Here is a 15,323-nt window from a genome sequence, read left to right on the forward strand (position 1 = left end):
CGTCCCTGGCCGACCTCTGACCCCTCGCGTCCTATTACAAGGGCACTTACTCTCAAGGCCCACCTGGATGCCCCAGGTTGAGATACAGACATCTTGGGGCCCTTGTGCATTTCCTATGGAGGACTGTGGAAGCTGCTGTAGGGGTGCTGTCCTTACAGCCCCCAGCCTCTGCCCCAAGAAGCCAAGGGTGTGGGGGAGACAAAGACACCATTGCTGGCCCAAGACCTGCCTTCATCAGATCCAGAACTTCTTAATGGGTGTAAGCGCAGAGAAACTAGCTGAGTCCACTTTCCCATGAGGAACCCAGCCTGGCGTCTGCCATGGGTCCATGGGGAAGGAAGGAAGGATTCTTGGGCAGTCCTGGCGGGCAGCTGCCAACCCAGCAAGTTGTGCTGGCTCCAAATACATAGAGGAGAATGCTCGCCAGCCAGGGGTGCTCCTGCGCAGAGGCCGGCGGTGTGCTCCTCTGCTCCAGGGCCGGGGCCGGCAGTGCTGGGGGATGGGAACCGCAGGGCGCCCCTGCGCAGCTCACAAAGGCCATGCTGCCCGCCCGGGATGCCAGCAGAGGGCGGATACCAACACACACCCCCCCCCCCCCCGAATTAAGAGATTTTCTTCCAGATGCTTGCGATTTCACAGCCCAGCGGCCAATTTCCAAGTCATGCACATTAATGAGCAACTAACGAGGGACCCGTGGTGGGTGGCTGGGGAGGGGGGTTGTACCCGGGCCGCAGCATCTGACTCCACCTGATGCAAGGCCCTTTATCTTCTTTCTCAGGAGGCCAGGTTTTGGAGGAGGGGCAGGGAGCAGTCTGTGTGAACACCGCCTGTCGTCCAGACCCTCGTCCAGCCTGGGCTGCCACACGGGCCTCACTGCCCTCTTCAGCGCGCACTGGCCATCTTCCCACGGAGGAACCAAGGAGGACATGGTGTAGACATCCTGCCAGGGCAAGATTTCTCCATGGGAGTGCGCCTGGGGCCAGCCCAGGTAAAAAAGTTCAAGAGACTCCATTATACCAGCCACAGGGGAAGCACAATAGCTGGGCTCGGTGACACACGCCTGTGTTCCCAGAGATACAGGGAAGCACACACTGGACAATGGCAGCCCCGGCTGGCCCAGGGTCAGTCTGCCTGGAAGCCGGAGCAGGAGGGACGGGAGAGAATGTCCGAGGGAGTGCTTGTGGACCTCACAGCCTTTCTGAGGGCTCGGCCGGCCGCAGGCCAAGGGGCGCAGCAGCTGACCCTCGGACCTGTGGAGGGTGGGGCTGCTGCGGGCCTGCCCCCAGGGGCTTCTGGCTGAGCTTAGCCCCTGAACTGGCAGCTGGACTGGCTCCACCCCAGGGCGGGGCCTGGGTGGGTGGTAGGAGGTCTTGAGCCTCACTGATCAGGTCAGAAGTCAGAGCTAGACACTCTCAGGATAGGTGGTCTTGCTCCCCTATGTCCCTGCCCTTCTAGGCTTTGAACCCGGATCCCGTCACACGCCCTCCAGGCCCCCTTAATGAACAGCTGATTAGTGCCTCTCCCCAGAGCTAGACTGCAGCCAAAGCACCAGGACGAAGTCTGACACCCGGCGCTGTGGCCCAGACGTGGGCTGTCTGCTGCCTTGGAGTCGGGGTTTGGGGGTAAGGAGGAGGGCCTGGGGGCACGATGGGTGTGGACCTTAAGAAGCAGGGGTGGGTGGAGGTTGGGAGATTGAGGCTCCCTAGGAGGAGGTTGGTGGTTTGAACAAGGGAAGAAAGGGGCTGGGAAGGTGGCTCAGTGGTAGGGTGCTTGCCTTGCATGCATGAGGCCCTGGATTCGATTCCTCAGCACCACATAAGCAGAAAAAGCCAGAAGTGGCACTATGGCTCAAGTGGTAGAGCACTAGCCTTGAGCTGAAGAGCTGAGGGACAGCGCCCAGGCCCAGAGTTCAGCCCACACGAGGGAGTCAGGATCACCTTGGAGTCCCACACAGGAGTGAAAAAGGGATAGAAAGTGGGAAGGGTCAGACTGGTAGGGTGCAGTAGCCTTGAGCTGAAGAGCTGAGGGACAGCACCCAGACCCAGAGTTCAGGCACCATGACTGGCAAAAAAAAAAAAAAAAAAAAAAAGTGGGAAGGGTGAGGAGAAGGGGTGAGGTCAGAAATCACCGGGCAAACGAAACTGTCATGTTCAGGCTATGGCTGAGGTGAGGGTCTAGCGGGGGGAGGGGGGAGGGTTGGGTCTGAGGAGAGGAGACTTTGGGAAGCTGGGGAAGAAGAGGGGTGAAGATGGCCCTTAGCTTCTGTCCTTTGTCAGGACAGCCATGGAGGGGCAGACCCAAGGGAACAGAGGCCTAACAGAGAAGCCTCACCCTGAGGCCGTCACCCCCAGCTTGTCCTCGCTGGGCGCCGTCTTCATTCTCATCAAGTCCGCACTGGGAGCTGGCCTGCTCAACTTCCCCTGGGCCTTCCACCAGGCGGGAGGCGTGCTGCCCACCTTCCTGGTGGTGCTGGTAAGTCCCCGGGCCTCCAGGGACAGGCAGGCACTGCTGTGGCTTTCCCAGGTAGGATCCCCTGTCTTGTTCTGCAAGATGGCGGCCCCCTCTCTGCTAATGAGGCCGTTGGGCGGAGGCCATCCGGGGTAGTGCCTGGGCAGCCTAAGGTACCTGGTCTAGAAGCCGGCTTCACAGACTTCTAGAGCACCCTCCTCAAGCATTCCCCCTCTCGCTGGTGCAGATGGGGTGTCTGGGTGCGGTCACTTCGTGGTCATCAGCTCTGGGAGCAGGGACTGGTGGGCTGAGGCGCCTGTTCCTCTCCTGTCCCTTCAACCGCACATGTCTGCCTTGCACTGTGTGCCCCCTGTGCCACGTGCCCGGCAGCTCACCAGGGCTAGATGCTAATTTGAAAAGACCCTGCGGTCTTCCTGGAGCATAGCACTGAGGACTGGATGTGCTGCGGGGCTGGCACAAATCACCACTACCCAACGCAACACACCACGGCTGGGCTGGCTGGCCCCGCCACACTGTAGTGGCCGGGCTTGGGTTGGGTGTGGGAGGGGTAAACAAAGGAATGGGGTCTGGGGCTCGGTGGGCGGGGCTTTGCATGGGCATGGTTCTGTGGGCGGGGCCACATGGCAGAGGCGGGGCTTCTCCTGGACCCTGGAGAGATGGCCTGCTGTGGGGGTTGCACCCCTCCTGTATGTCTGAAAATGTGGGAACAAAACATCAGAGCTGACGTAGAGGCAGTGGGAGGTGGTGGGAAGGACGAGCACCGCCCGGGCAGGTCACCAAGCGGAAGGCATCACCAGCACCCCAGGCCTGCTCCCACTTCACAGCTGGCACTTCACAGCTGGATTTGGGGCCCAGGCAGGCCTGCTCCGCCTTGTGTTCCTAACCACCCACTCTGCCTCTCCAGCCAGCTCTGGAGAGCCATGTCACCCCTGGCTTTCTGCTGTCTCCTCTGTCCGGCCGAGGCTGAGCCGTGTTAGAAGCATAGATGCAGACACAGGCTGGCAGACTAGAAGGGTGGGAAGGGGCGAGGCGGGGCGGGGCCCTGGCCTGTCTCTGGGGAGGTTGAGGCCTCGGTGCAGCATGCTGGAGTCCTGCGGTCCTTCTTGCAGGTCTCCTTGGTCTTCCTGACCAGTGGGCTGGCCATCCTGGGCTATGCAGCCTCCGCCAGCGGCCAGGACTCCTACCAGGGTGTGGTCCGCGAGCTGTGTGGCCCGGCCATGGGGAAGCTGTGTGAGGCCTGCTTCCTGCTCAACCTGCTCATGATCTCCGTGGCCTTCCTCAGGGTGATCGGGGACCAGCTGGAGAAGCGTGAGTACTGTGCTGGGACGCAGGTGGACAGTAGACGCGGGGACAGTAGACACTGGCTGTCCCCCCCGGGGGTGGGGACAGCAAAAGGGCAGGGAAGGGAGAGTGAGTGTATTATCACAGGTAGACACACATGAGGGGACTGAGGCTGCAGCGAGGGTGTCTCGAAGACATAATCCCTTTTACAGATGGGAAAACAAGCCATGGCATGAATACCTCACAGAGACCCCCGGAACTCTCCCCCACAACCCCAGCTTCTCGCCTCCTAGTGAGACTCTTCCACTAAGTGCTGCTTTTGCTGCGTCTTAACCAGTTCTAGTATGTTCTTTTTTTCACTTTTATGCCAAAGTATATTTTTTTTAATTTTATTTTCTGCTGGTCTTGGGGCTTGAACTCAGGGCCTGGGCGCTGTCCCTGAGCCTCTCTGTGCTCAAGGCTGGTGCTCTACCACTTGAGCCACAGCGCCACTTGCAACTTTTTCTGAGTAATTTAGTGGAGTTAAGAAACTCAAAGACTTTCCTGCTCTTGGCTGGCTTTGAACCGTGATCCTCAGATCTCAGCCAGGATTACAGGCATGAGCCACCGGAACCGGGGTTGGGTTTTTTTGCTGATTTTTTTTCCCCCACTGTTTCTTCCTTGACTTGTCAAATGTTTGGATTATTTCATTTCAGTCTGGAGTTTTCCAGATCCCTGCTTGGTTTCTGTCTCAATTGTATCATGGGCAGAGAGCATCCTTGGGGTGATTTAGATTGTTGAGGCCTGGTCCCAGCTTGTGCTCAGTCCAACGGGTCAAGAGAACAGATGTTCTGTATGTTGGTGGGTGCAGGATGCTGGAAACTTCCATTAGGCCAAGGTGGACAACAGCATTATTTAGCTCTTCCTTAGCATCGATTCAGGTTATCGCGTAGCAGCAGAACGGAAGTGAGGCGCGAAGCGTCTCCCTCAGGATGGCCAAACCCCCGGCAGCGTGCACAGCCCACACAGCCGCGGAGCTCCTGCGCAAGCCAGAAAGGGCCTGTGGCCAGCGAGAATGCCACAGGAGCAGGGATGGGGCCCTGGGCAGAGCTCCCGAGCGCTCGTGGAATGGATTTCTGGGAGGTTCTGGCTCCTTCCTTCTTGAGGCCCCTGTGCCTGTCCTGTGTGGCCGCGCTGTGCTTGCTGCCTCAGCGCCCGCCCCTGTCCCCGCCAGTGTGTGACTCCCTCCTGCTCGGGGACCCCCAGCCCTGGTACGCTACCCAGCGCTTCACGCTGCCCCTGCTGTCCGTGCTGGTCATCCTGCCCCTGTCGGCACCCAGGGAGATCGCTTTCCAGAAGTACACCAGGTATGGGGCTGCCCACGCCTCTAGCAGGGTGCAGCTGAGCGGCCGCTGACGCTGCCCCTCTCCACGGCAGCATCCTGGGCACCTTGGCTGCCTGCTACCTGGCTCTGGTCGTCACGATGCAGTACTACCTTCGGCCTCCGGGGCTGCTGCGGGAGCCTCTGCCTTTGCCAAGGTGAGTTTGTGAGAACGGCTTTCCCTGCTTCCCGCGGGAGAAGCGGGCCCAGTCCACCGCAGAGCCTGGGAGGGCCCAGGTCCACCACAGAGCCTGGGCCCCTTGTGTGAGGCCCCGACGGCTCGGGCGAGGGGAGAGCGGCCCCAAGGCCCCTTCTCTGCCAAAGCGTGCGTCATTAGCCAGGCACAGCAGCTCACACCTGTCATCCTAGCTACTCATGAGGCTGAGATCTGAGATCAGATCAGAGGCCAAAGCCAGCTCAGGCAGGACAGTCCATGAGCCTCTAATAAGCCAGCAAAAAGTCAGAAGTGGAGCTGTGGCTCAAGTGATAGAGTGCTAGCCTTGAGCAAAAAAGCTCAGGGACAGTGCCCAGGCCCTGAGGTCAAGCCCTAGACTGGCACAAAAAGAAAGAAACAAGAAATAAAGGACCAGACCTAGTTGTGCACGAAGGCACTAAAGGCTACCCCAGCTGGGGCGGGCTTCTAGGTTCAGGCAGAGGCAGCAGAGACAGCTTCTAGGGACAGAGGGAGCCGCGCCAGGCAGCAAGCGGGGTAGGGTATCGCGGAGAGACCTGGAGCCGGGACAGGGATTGGAGTTCTGTTGAAGCACAAGGTGTGACCTGATTTTCTCCGAAAGAGATCACCTGCTATGTTCTGTGGGGGTCAGGGGAAGAAATGGGACCAAATGGGCATGGTAACTCATTCCTGTAATCTTGGCTACCCCAATACAACTCTCCGCATACCTGCACAGAGAGAGAAAGACAGAGAGACAGAGACAGAAACAGAGACAGACAGGGACAGGGACAGAGACAGAGACAGAGACAGAAAGAGACAGAGACAGAGACAGACAGGGACAGGGACAGAGATAGAGACAGAGAGACAGAGACAGAAAGAGACAGAGACAGAGACAGAGAGATAGAAAGAGACAGAGACAGAGATAGAGATAGAGACAGGGACAGGGACAGAGACAGAGAGACAGAAAGAGATAGAGACAGAGACAGACATGCAGGCAGGCAGGCAGAGAGACAGACAGACAGGCAGCGAGACAGAAACAGGACCAGGCAGAGGGGTGCTGCTCCTGACCCTTCTGTCGCATGTCCTCTGAGCATGCCGGAGGCAGGCACGTGGGGCTGCTGACACAGGGACCAGGCCCACCAGGCAAAGACCCCAGAGAGGGCGTGAGAGTGTGCCCTTGCACGCCTCGTCCTCTGAGTAGTTTGGATGAGAACAAAGCGGCCTGGGCTGTGGGAGGCGCGCCGGATGGAGGTGGCTGGCCTGGGGAGGAGGCAGTCATGTGTGTGTGTGTGTGTGTGTGTGTGTGTGTGTGTGTGTGTGTGTGCGCGCGTGCGCACGCGCGCGCGAGGAGAGGTGGGAAGGCAGCTCCCCTAGCTGCTGCCTTGCCCGAGTCCTGCCCACGTGGAGAATGTCATCTTGCCAAATGTCAGCAGAGCCAGATTTAGCAAGTGCAACATTTAATAAACCTCCTTTCCATCCCCAAAGCTGGCCATAAACACTGCGAACACACCTACAGCCCACGTGGTCATGTGTCTCTGCTCTTCTTTAAATTCATCCTCTCAGCCAGGGTGTCGAGATTAGAAAGATCACAGTTCAAGAACAACCCTTGCAAGAAGTTAGTAAACTGCTCTCCATCAGTGCCCTGGGGGTGGCGGCGTGCTCCTGTGGAGGCAGGAAGGCAGGAGCAGGGGTGGGAGGATCGCCCTCTGAGGACAGCTTGAGCAAGAGAGTGCAAGGCCCTATCTGAACGATAGCTAAAGTGGGGGAGTGGGGGCGTGGCACAAGCGGCAGAGCACCCGCAGAGCCAGTTCAGGCTGATTCAGACCCCCACACTCCCTGTTCTTGTCTCCCCACAGCCCCGTCTCCTGGGCCTCTGCGCTCAGTGTCTTTCCCACCATCTGCTTCGGGTTTCAGGTAAGCGTCCACTGTGGTATTTCCAGAGGCTCCCTGATCCCTGGGGACCGTGTGGCTCCCTGTTTGGGGGAGGGAGGGGGACATTTGAGGACTTAGCGCTTAATGGCTTCCAGCAGCTGTCAGCTGGAGACTGCGCACACAGCGTCTGGGCTCTCTAGGAGGCGCGAGTTGTCACTGAAACTGGGAACTGTCCCCCACCTGTGGTGTCAGCATCTGCAGCCCTGCACTTGCTGGCTGGGGACTGAGCATGGGGACTGGAACCAGAGCCTCTTGGCAGATGCTCCTAGGACTGTGGCCGCTGCTGTGGCGGGAGAGGGAGGCGCCTGGGCAGGGAGGCCTGCAGGTCCAGAGCGAAGCCCAGGAGGCCCACCTGGGACCAGGTGAAGCCCCAGGCAGCTCAGAGAGCAGCGCTGCCTTTGGGAAACCGTACCTGCCGCAGCTCACTGGAGGAAGGTAGCTTCCGTCTCTGAAAACCCTGCCCTCCACCAGCACCTCCACACCCAAGGAGGGGTCGAGCTCATCAGCTCCTCCAGCAGTGCCGGCTTTGCAGCCCTGGCGTCCTGGTCCCTCGTGTGCCAGCTGCCTCCTCTTTCCTCCTCTTGTGTTTGTGAGAACCATTTTGGAGGAAAAAAAAAAATCGGAAACATTTCTGATTTCTCTTCCTTTTAACAGTGTGGTTTCTGGGGCTCCGCCAAGCCCACGTGACTTTCTCACATTTCTTCTGCACACGCAATATTTTGAAAGCTGCACAGCCCGGTGTTAGCTGTCAGCTGTCATCTGGATTTAGCATAACTGCCCCTCTCCTGGCCCGAGCACATGGTGCGGAAGCCGGCGCGGCCTACCAGATGCTCGCCGCTCACCTCTGCCCGGCTCCCCTTCGCTTCCCCTAGCAACCAGGCTGCCTGTGGTTTCCAGGGACACAGGCTGCTGCGCCGGGGCTGGGAGGGAGAGCTGGCAGGGCGAGGTGGCAGGCTCTGCCTTGGAGAGCCAGGGGTCGGGGGTAGGGCTGAGGCTGGGTGGAGGTGGCCGTGCTGATCAGGATCCCTGGCCTGGTTCCAAGGTGTCCTCTCTCCCCCAAACGTGAGTGCACGTGCCAGGCCAGGCCAGGCCAGGAGGAGCAGATGGCTTCAAGGTCTGTTCTGGCCGCACCGGCTTCTGGAACTTCTGAAATCTGTGGTTATAATAATTATTATTATGATTATTTTGGTCAGTTGTAGGGCTTGAACTCTGGGCTTGGGCGCTGTCCCTCAGCTCTTCAGCTCAAGGCGAGAGCTCTACCACTTGAGCTACAGCGCCACTTCCAGTTTTCTAATGGTTTATTGGAGATAAGAGTCTCACCGGCCTTCCTGCCTGGGCTGGCTCTGAACCGTGATCCTCAGATCTCAGCCTCCTGAGTAGCAAGGATGACAGGCGTGAGCCACCAGCAACCTGCTTACTATCATTATTGGTGGAGGTACTGATATTTGAACTCAGGGCCTCTCATTTGCTAGGCAGGCCCTCCAGGTAGAGAACAAAACACAGGTGAGCCACAGAACGGCTGAGGCCGGTTCTGTAGATGGCTCTGGAAGAGGCACAGAAGGGTCTGAGCCAGGCCCTGGCTCTCCTGTGCTGCTGACTCTGAGGTCAGGTCTCTCACCTCCCGCCTGGGCTCATGCCTGGGCTGTGGTGTCCATTCGTAGTTGGGATGACAGGTACCGGTCACTATGCCCATCTTCTTCCACTGAGATGGAGATCCCCTCGTGAACCTTTGGCTCAGGTTTGGCTGGAACCATGATCCTTCTAATCTCAGCCTCACGTGTAGCTGGAATGATGGCTGCATGCCACTATCCCCAGCTGGTGCTTGAGATAGGGTCTTTGTGTGTGTCTGGGCTGGCCTCAAACCATAATTCTCCCCACCTCGGTCTCCCATGTAGCTGGGCTTCCAGGCATAAGCTGCCAGCACCCAGCTAGTTTTTGTTTTTATTTGCATTTATTTATTTGTATTCTTTTGGTCGGTTGTGGGGCTTGAACTCAGGGCCTGGGTTCTGTCCCTGAGCTTTTTCACTCAAGGTGAGTGCTCTACCACTTGGAGCCATAGCGCCACTTCTGCTTTTCTGGCAACTTACCCACGGGGTGCCACGCCGCTCACGGGAGGCCAGGGTGACCCCCACTGCCTGCCCAAGCTCTCCCGTGGCCCCAGAGACGCCCAGAGCGGAAAGCACAGGTGCCCAATCCGCCTTCCCCAAATGGGTTCAGATACGTCTGTGCCTGGCGGGCACAGCAGCCCACCTTCCACCATGTAGGCCTGGCATCAAAGTGGGGTGGGACCCAGGGCTGATTAGAGGGAAGCCTCTGCCACTAGTGGACTTGAGGGGGTGTTCATGGGTGACCCCAGAATGGTGGTCAGCTGGGCTGTGCTGCGCTTGTCCTGCGGTAGAGCCCTGAGCAAGGCAGACCCGGACAAGGCAGAGCTGAATTCATGGAACCCCATGAGAGGAGATTGCTCCCTTCAGCATGAGTAGGGGCTGGTAGAAGGGGAGCCCCAGGGAACAGCTCGGGCAAAGGCCCTGGGGCCACCAATCAGGGTGTAGGCAGTCTAAGTTCAGGGAGAGACATGGGGGAGGAGGCACCCCATTCTGAGAGACAGCATAGTGGTGGGGACTGGGAAGGGACAGACCCAGGGCTGTGTAGGGGGGACTCTCTTCCCCTCAGTCACAGAACACGCCACAGCCCACCCTGGGGTGAGAAATGCGATCTGCATTGGCTGTGTACGTTCCCTGTGAGAGTCTGCATTGGATGTTCCATGTAACTCCACAGACCTTGACAGTCCCTGCCAGGCGTCGCCACCCTCCCAGACCCTCTTCACCCTGCTAGACCACACCCACCCTGCTAGACCACATCCACCCTGCTAGACCCTCCTCACCCTGCTAGACCACACCCACCCTGCTAGACCCTCCTCACCCTGCTAGACCACACCCACCCTGCTAGACCCTCCCTACCCCTCCCAGACCCCTCCCAGACCCTTCCCCACCCTGCTAGACCACACCCCACCCTCCCAGGCCCTCCCCACCCCTCCGAGACCCCTCCCCACCCTGCTAGACCACACCCCACCCTCTCAGACCCTCCCCACCCTTCCCAGACCCTCCCCACCCTCCCAGACCCTCCCCACCCTTCCCAGACCCTCCCCACTCTCTACACTGCACCACCCTGGTCCCACTGGGGTGGCGGGTCCCCGGGGGCATTTGAGACAGTTCCAGTGGTCATAAATGGGGGGCAGAAGGGCAAGCTGGAGGCGGGAGGTGCCCCGGGCAGCCCTCCCCCCCGGGACCCGCCCCCTCCCAACATGTTGGCCCAGAAATCCCGGGGCCCCTGCCTGGGACTTGAACCTCAGGACCGTTTGAGCTCCCAGTGCCTCTGGGAGTGTCTTCTGCTCCGGGGTCTGCGGTTCTCGTCTGGTCTTTTCCCCCGTGCTGTGGGGGTGCCCTCCCCCGGGCCCCTCCCTGAGCCCGCCTCTGCCCTCCAGTGCCACGAGGCGGCCGTGTCCATCTACCGCAGCATGCGTCGGCAGAGCCTCTGCCACTGGGTCCTGCTCTCCGTGCTGTCCCTGCTGGCCTGCTGTGTGGTCTACTCGCTGACAGGTGGGCCTGCGGGGTCGGGGGGCAGAGGGCAGAGGGCAGAGGGCAGAGGAGCGGGCCGGGGGTCTAGAGCCTGCTGCGTGCCCGGCCCGGCCCTTTGCCTCCCGGGCTGTTGAACCCTTAGTGCCCATTTCATAGATGGGACAGCGGAGCCCAGCCTTGGCTTCGCGCTACGCGTTCAGGGCTGAGCCCCTGCCTCTGCTCCGGCGGCCTCCCACGCGCCTGCCCGTTCAGAGAGGAGGTGGGAGAGGACATGTGCTCCCACGGTGACAGGCAAGGATGGCAGTGCAGCCCGGAGAGGGCTCTGACATGCCCGAGGCTGCACAGCACGTCCACCGCACAGACCCAGGTTCTGGGCCCACCCCGACAGGTGTCTGCTCTCGAGGCTGGCACCTTTTCTTTCCTCCACCTCCAGACCTTGGCAGGGGCAAGTCTGTGGTCTAGTCCTCCAACTGGGCAGCCTTGGGAAAGAGCAGAACAGAACCTTCTAGAAGCTTCCACCATGAGCACCTTGAGATGCTGGGAAGAGGAGGCACTTTTCTAATCTCAGCACCCCGGCGCCCTGGCTCTCCTGCAGGGGTTTACGGCTTCCTGACCTTCGGGACAGAGGTGTCCTCGGACATCTTGATGTCCTACCCTGAGGACGACGTGGCTGTCCTCGTGGCCCGTGTGCTCTTCGCGGTCTCCATTGTGACGGTCTACCCCATCGTGCTCTTCCTGGGGAGGTGAGGCCGGGCCGGGCCGGGCGTGGGGGGGGGCCTGATGGTGGGCGCCCTGCCCGGCCGGGCGGAGCCGGTGGGGGAGCAGCGGGGACGCCTGGTCCGGGGCGCGGGGACCCCGGCCAGCTGTGGAGGGGTGAATGTGTCCGCACGCTGCAGGTCCGTGCTGCAGGACTTCTGGAAGAGGAGCTGGGGCGCGCAGGGTCCCCGGGCGCTGGCCGACCCCTCGGGGCCGTGGGTGCGGCTGCCGCTGACTGTCCTGTGGGTGGCCGCGACGCTGGCCCTGGCCCTGGTGCTGCCCGACCTCAGCCAGATCACCCGCGCCGTCGGGGGCGTCAGCGCCTTCTTCATCTTCATCTTCCCGGGTGGGTGTTGGTCCTCCCCGCCCGGCCCGTCTCTGCGCAGACTCCCTGTGTGTGAGAGGTCCAGGTTCTGGAAGGTTCTAGTCCCACAAGGGTAGCCACAGCCAGGAAACCTGAATGGCTACAGCCACAGGGCACTGCAGGTCACAGAGGGGTTCTGTGTCTGCAAAAGCTGCGAGTTCTTAGGGTTCAGAGGAAGCAGGGCCAGGGCCCCCCAGTGAGCAGTAGGGCCGGCCATGTAGGTAGCCTCTAGCCTGGGGAAATGGTGGAATCAAGGGCCAGGGGCTGAGTACCGGAGGCTGGAGACCCAGGGCGTGGGAACGCCAGGTTCGCGGGAGGCTGAGACTCCTGGGTGGCCTCTGCTGTGGTGTCCCCCCGCCCACAGGTCGGGCTGCGCTGTGGACGGCGCAGGGTGTGGGGAGTGGGGGTGCTGAGGAGGGGCGCAGGGAGTGACCTGGGGTGGGAGTGCAGGGTCTGATGCGCCCCATCTCCTCACAGGCTGCCCAGAGCGCATGTCCTTACCAGCCTCCTGGCTGGCTTGTTTTGGGGTGCTGAGCTGGGGTCCTCACCCCTGAACGCTCAGCAAGCCTGAGCCAGGGCCACCTGTGGGGAGAGCCCTCTCAGGTCCCGGGGACCCCGGACCCCAGCCCGTGGTCTGACAAGGGGCATCGGGCGACCCGTGTCTCCCCCACAGGTCTGTGTCTCATCTGTGCGGCGGACGTGGAGCCTGTGGGACCAGGAGTGCAGTGAGTGCCCCCGTGGGCGTGCCCATCCTCCTCACCCACATTCCAAAAGCCCCGGTGTGCCGCGGCCCCCTCTGGGTGGCGGGGCCCAGCTCCTGTCCCTCAGCCTTCAGGGGTCTGTGGGGGGGCTCAGCCCCAGGGCAGGACGGGGGCACGGGCCGGTCCTGTCTCACAGGGGCCTGGTGGCTGTGTGTTGCTGGGGGCGGGGGCAGGGCTTCCACCCTGCCCCCCAGAGGAGGAGGAGTCAGGAAGCTGGCTTTGCAGCTGGACACGGCCAGGGCTGGTCCTGGCCCTCTGGGTCCGGGACCCGAGTGAACCTGATTCCCGCTGCGCAGATGTGCACACGGAGGGGAGACAGGCGGGCCCTGCGCTGGCTCTCAGCTGCTGTAGTGACCGCAGATGGCCAATGAGCACACACACACACACACGCACTCACACACACTCACACTCACTCACACACACACTCGCACAACTCACACACACACTCACACACACACACTCACACACTCACACACACACACACACTCACACATTAACGTGAGGCGGGCAGGCCGTGCTGCCCACAGCTCTCCAGGTGTCCCTTGGCTTGTGGCTGCGTCACACCAGTCCCTGTGACCCTTGCCATCTCTGTGTGGTTTCTCTCTGGTCTCTGGCTCTCAAAGATCCTTCTAGAAGAAGGATTGCAGGGCCCATGCTGCACCAGGTGGCCTCTTTCATTGCATTTGAGTGACTCATCTCCAAGTCGGGTCACACAGGTCCCAGGGGGACGCGGTGGATGGGGCCTGGAGTGTGGCCGGCACAGCCTGGGCTCACGTGGCCCTGTCCTCCGGATCCATGAGCCCGAGCTGGCTCTGCTCCAGCCGCAGGTGTGGCCTGGCCACGTCTGCACTCATGAGAGTTGCTCTGGGCATCTTTAAGCCCCACTCAGGGCTGCGGCTGGCCCTGGCCATCTGGCCCCCTGAATAGCCCGTGCCCCACAGTGCCCCGTGAACAGCCCATGCCCCGCAGAGTCTCCCGAATAGCCCGTGCCCCACAGTGCCCCGTGAACAGCCCATGCCCCACAGTGCCCCCGAATAGCCCATGCCCTGCAGCACTCTGCGGGAGCCGCTGCTCTGTCTCACGTGGTCCAAGCTCAGCAGTTCTTTGTTGTTGTTGTTTTTTGTTTTGGGGTTTTTTTTTTGCCAGTCATGGGGCCTGAACTCTGGGCCTGGGCGCTGTCTCTCAGCTCTTCAGCTCAAGGCTAGCACTCTACCACTGGAGCCACAGCGCCACTTCCAGCTTTTTCTGCTTATGTGGTGCTGAGGAATCGAACCCAGGGCCTCATGCATGCAAGGCAAGCGCTCTACCGCTGAGCCACCTCCCCAGCCCCAAGCTCAGCAGTTCTTAACGGAGGTGCTTTCTCTGTGATGTTCTCGCGGCTGTGGTCCTCCAGTCTGTCAGGGACCGGCAGGCAGTGCTTCAGCCAGTCACTCCTGCCCCAGCCTCCCCCCCCCCCCGACCCTGAGCGGCCGAGGAGGCCCCTTCCGTGGCAGGGGTCCCGTCCAGCCTCCGTGAAGGGGCCAGAGTCTCTGGCGGTCTGGCCATTTGCTGCCATCTTCCAGCTCTTCCTGGCCACAGACACACAGACACTGTGGCCTCACTGGGAAGTTTGTGGGTGAGCTCCCCCCTGCCTCCCCGGACCTGGGGGAGGGCGAATCAGTGGGTGCAGAGTGGAGCGCAAGCGGGGTTAAACGTTGTCCCTCCTGCATTTCTTTGGTGAAACACTGGGATGAGGAACAAAGCTATGAGGCGAGTCTCGGGTCGGGGTGGATGAGAACGCTGGGCCTCGGCTCACGCGCGTCCGTGCGCATGGGCCTGTGGGTGCGGCGCGTGGAGCTGGCGCTGACGGGGTGTCCCTCGGCAGGTGCTGCCTGGAGCTGTGGGGGGCGCTCTCCGTGCTGCTCGGCACCTTCATCTTCGGGCACAGCACGGCCGTGGCCGTCTTGGAGCTCTTCTAGGGGGGCCTGTGGCTTCCGGGGCAGCCGTGAGACCGACGTGGCTTCCTTCCCAGAGATAGAGTCGCCGCGGGGCCCCAGCGTGACGGGAGGAAGGGTGGTGTAGGCCCCGGCGGTGGCCGCGGCGCGTGGGCACAGCCGGTGTCTTGCACGTGGAAGTGTGCGGCTCCGCACCCCTGTAGCCGCGGTCCCAGCCATGTGTCTGGCTGGGGCTTCCGGAGCCTCCTTCCCCCGCTTCCTCCTGCTCCCCTTGGAGCCCCTGGGCTCCCCGCTCTGCAGATGCAGCCCTCGTGCCCGCTCTCCTTGGCGCGCGGCTGCTCCCCCCACACGTCTCCGTGTCCTCCTGGGCTCGTCCTGAATGACCGAGTGTTTCCTGAACTCCATTGTGTCTCGTCTTCATTACCCAGCGAGGGTGTGCGCAGCCCAGTTCCTAAGGTCACCTTTGCGGGGCTCCCAGGTCAGGACCCCAGATGAGCTTTTGCGGCATACGCTGAGTAAGGAAGCAGGGACCGAGGCCCAAGAGCCCTGCTTTGGGGTGTTGAGCCCAGGGCTTTTGGGGGTGCGGTGGACGCAAGCCAGGCTCTGAGCAGAGCACAGGACCGGGAGCCTTCACTGCGACCAGGACACACCCCGGACCCCAGGACCAGGAAAGCCCTGCTCCCCCTGCTTGCCCTCCTCACTTGCCCAGACGCGCT

The 15,323-nt window shown here is 61.2% G+C and overlaps 1 protein-coding gene across 1 annotated transcript; it reads left to right on the forward strand.

Moving 5' to 3' along the window:
- Positions 1 to 2,283: 2,283 nt before the first annotated feature.
- On the forward strand, positions 2,284 to 14,645 carry LOC138823542 (solute carrier family 38 member 8-like). The gene is made up of 10 exons (XM_070016926.1): positions 2,284 to 2,472; positions 3,579 to 3,777; positions 4,964 to 5,096; positions 5,167 to 5,268; positions 7,139 to 7,196; positions 10,699 to 10,813; positions 11,388 to 11,535; positions 11,689 to 11,894; positions 12,586 to 12,637; positions 14,538 to 14,645. The coding sequence occupies exons 1-10, from the start codon at positions 2,284 to 2,286 to the stop codon at positions 14,629 to 14,631; spliced, it is 1,296 nt and encodes a 431-aa protein (XP_069873027.1). The 3' UTR covers positions 14,632 to 14,645.
- Positions 14,646 to 15,323: the final 678 nt, after the last annotated feature.

This window comes from Dipodomys merriami, unplaced genomic scaffold (genome assembly GCF_024711535.1).
Source record: "Dipodomys merriami isolate MVZ:Mamm:240054 unplaced genomic scaffold, mDipMer1.0.p SCAF_120, whole genome shotgun sequence".
NCBI lineage: Eukaryota > Metazoa > Chordata > Mammalia > Rodentia > Heteromyidae > Dipodomys > Dipodomys merriami.

What these genes read in the sequence shown, in the direction of transcription:
- LOC138823542 (XM_070016926.1), top strand. Translation starts at nt 2,284, where the DNA reads ATGGAGGGGCAGACCCAAGGGAACAGAGGCCTAACAGAGAAGCCTCAC. An exon ending in CCACCTTCCTGGTGGTGCTG is followed by an intron (nt 2,473 to 3,578) that starts GTAAGTCCCCGG and finishes TCCTTCTTGCAG; the next exon opens with GTCTCCTTGGTCTTCCTGAC. An exon ending in GCTTTCCAGAAGTACACCAG is followed by an intron (nt 5,097 to 5,166) that starts GTATGGGGCTGC and finishes TCTCCACGGCAG; the next exon opens with CATCCTGGGCACCTTGGCTG.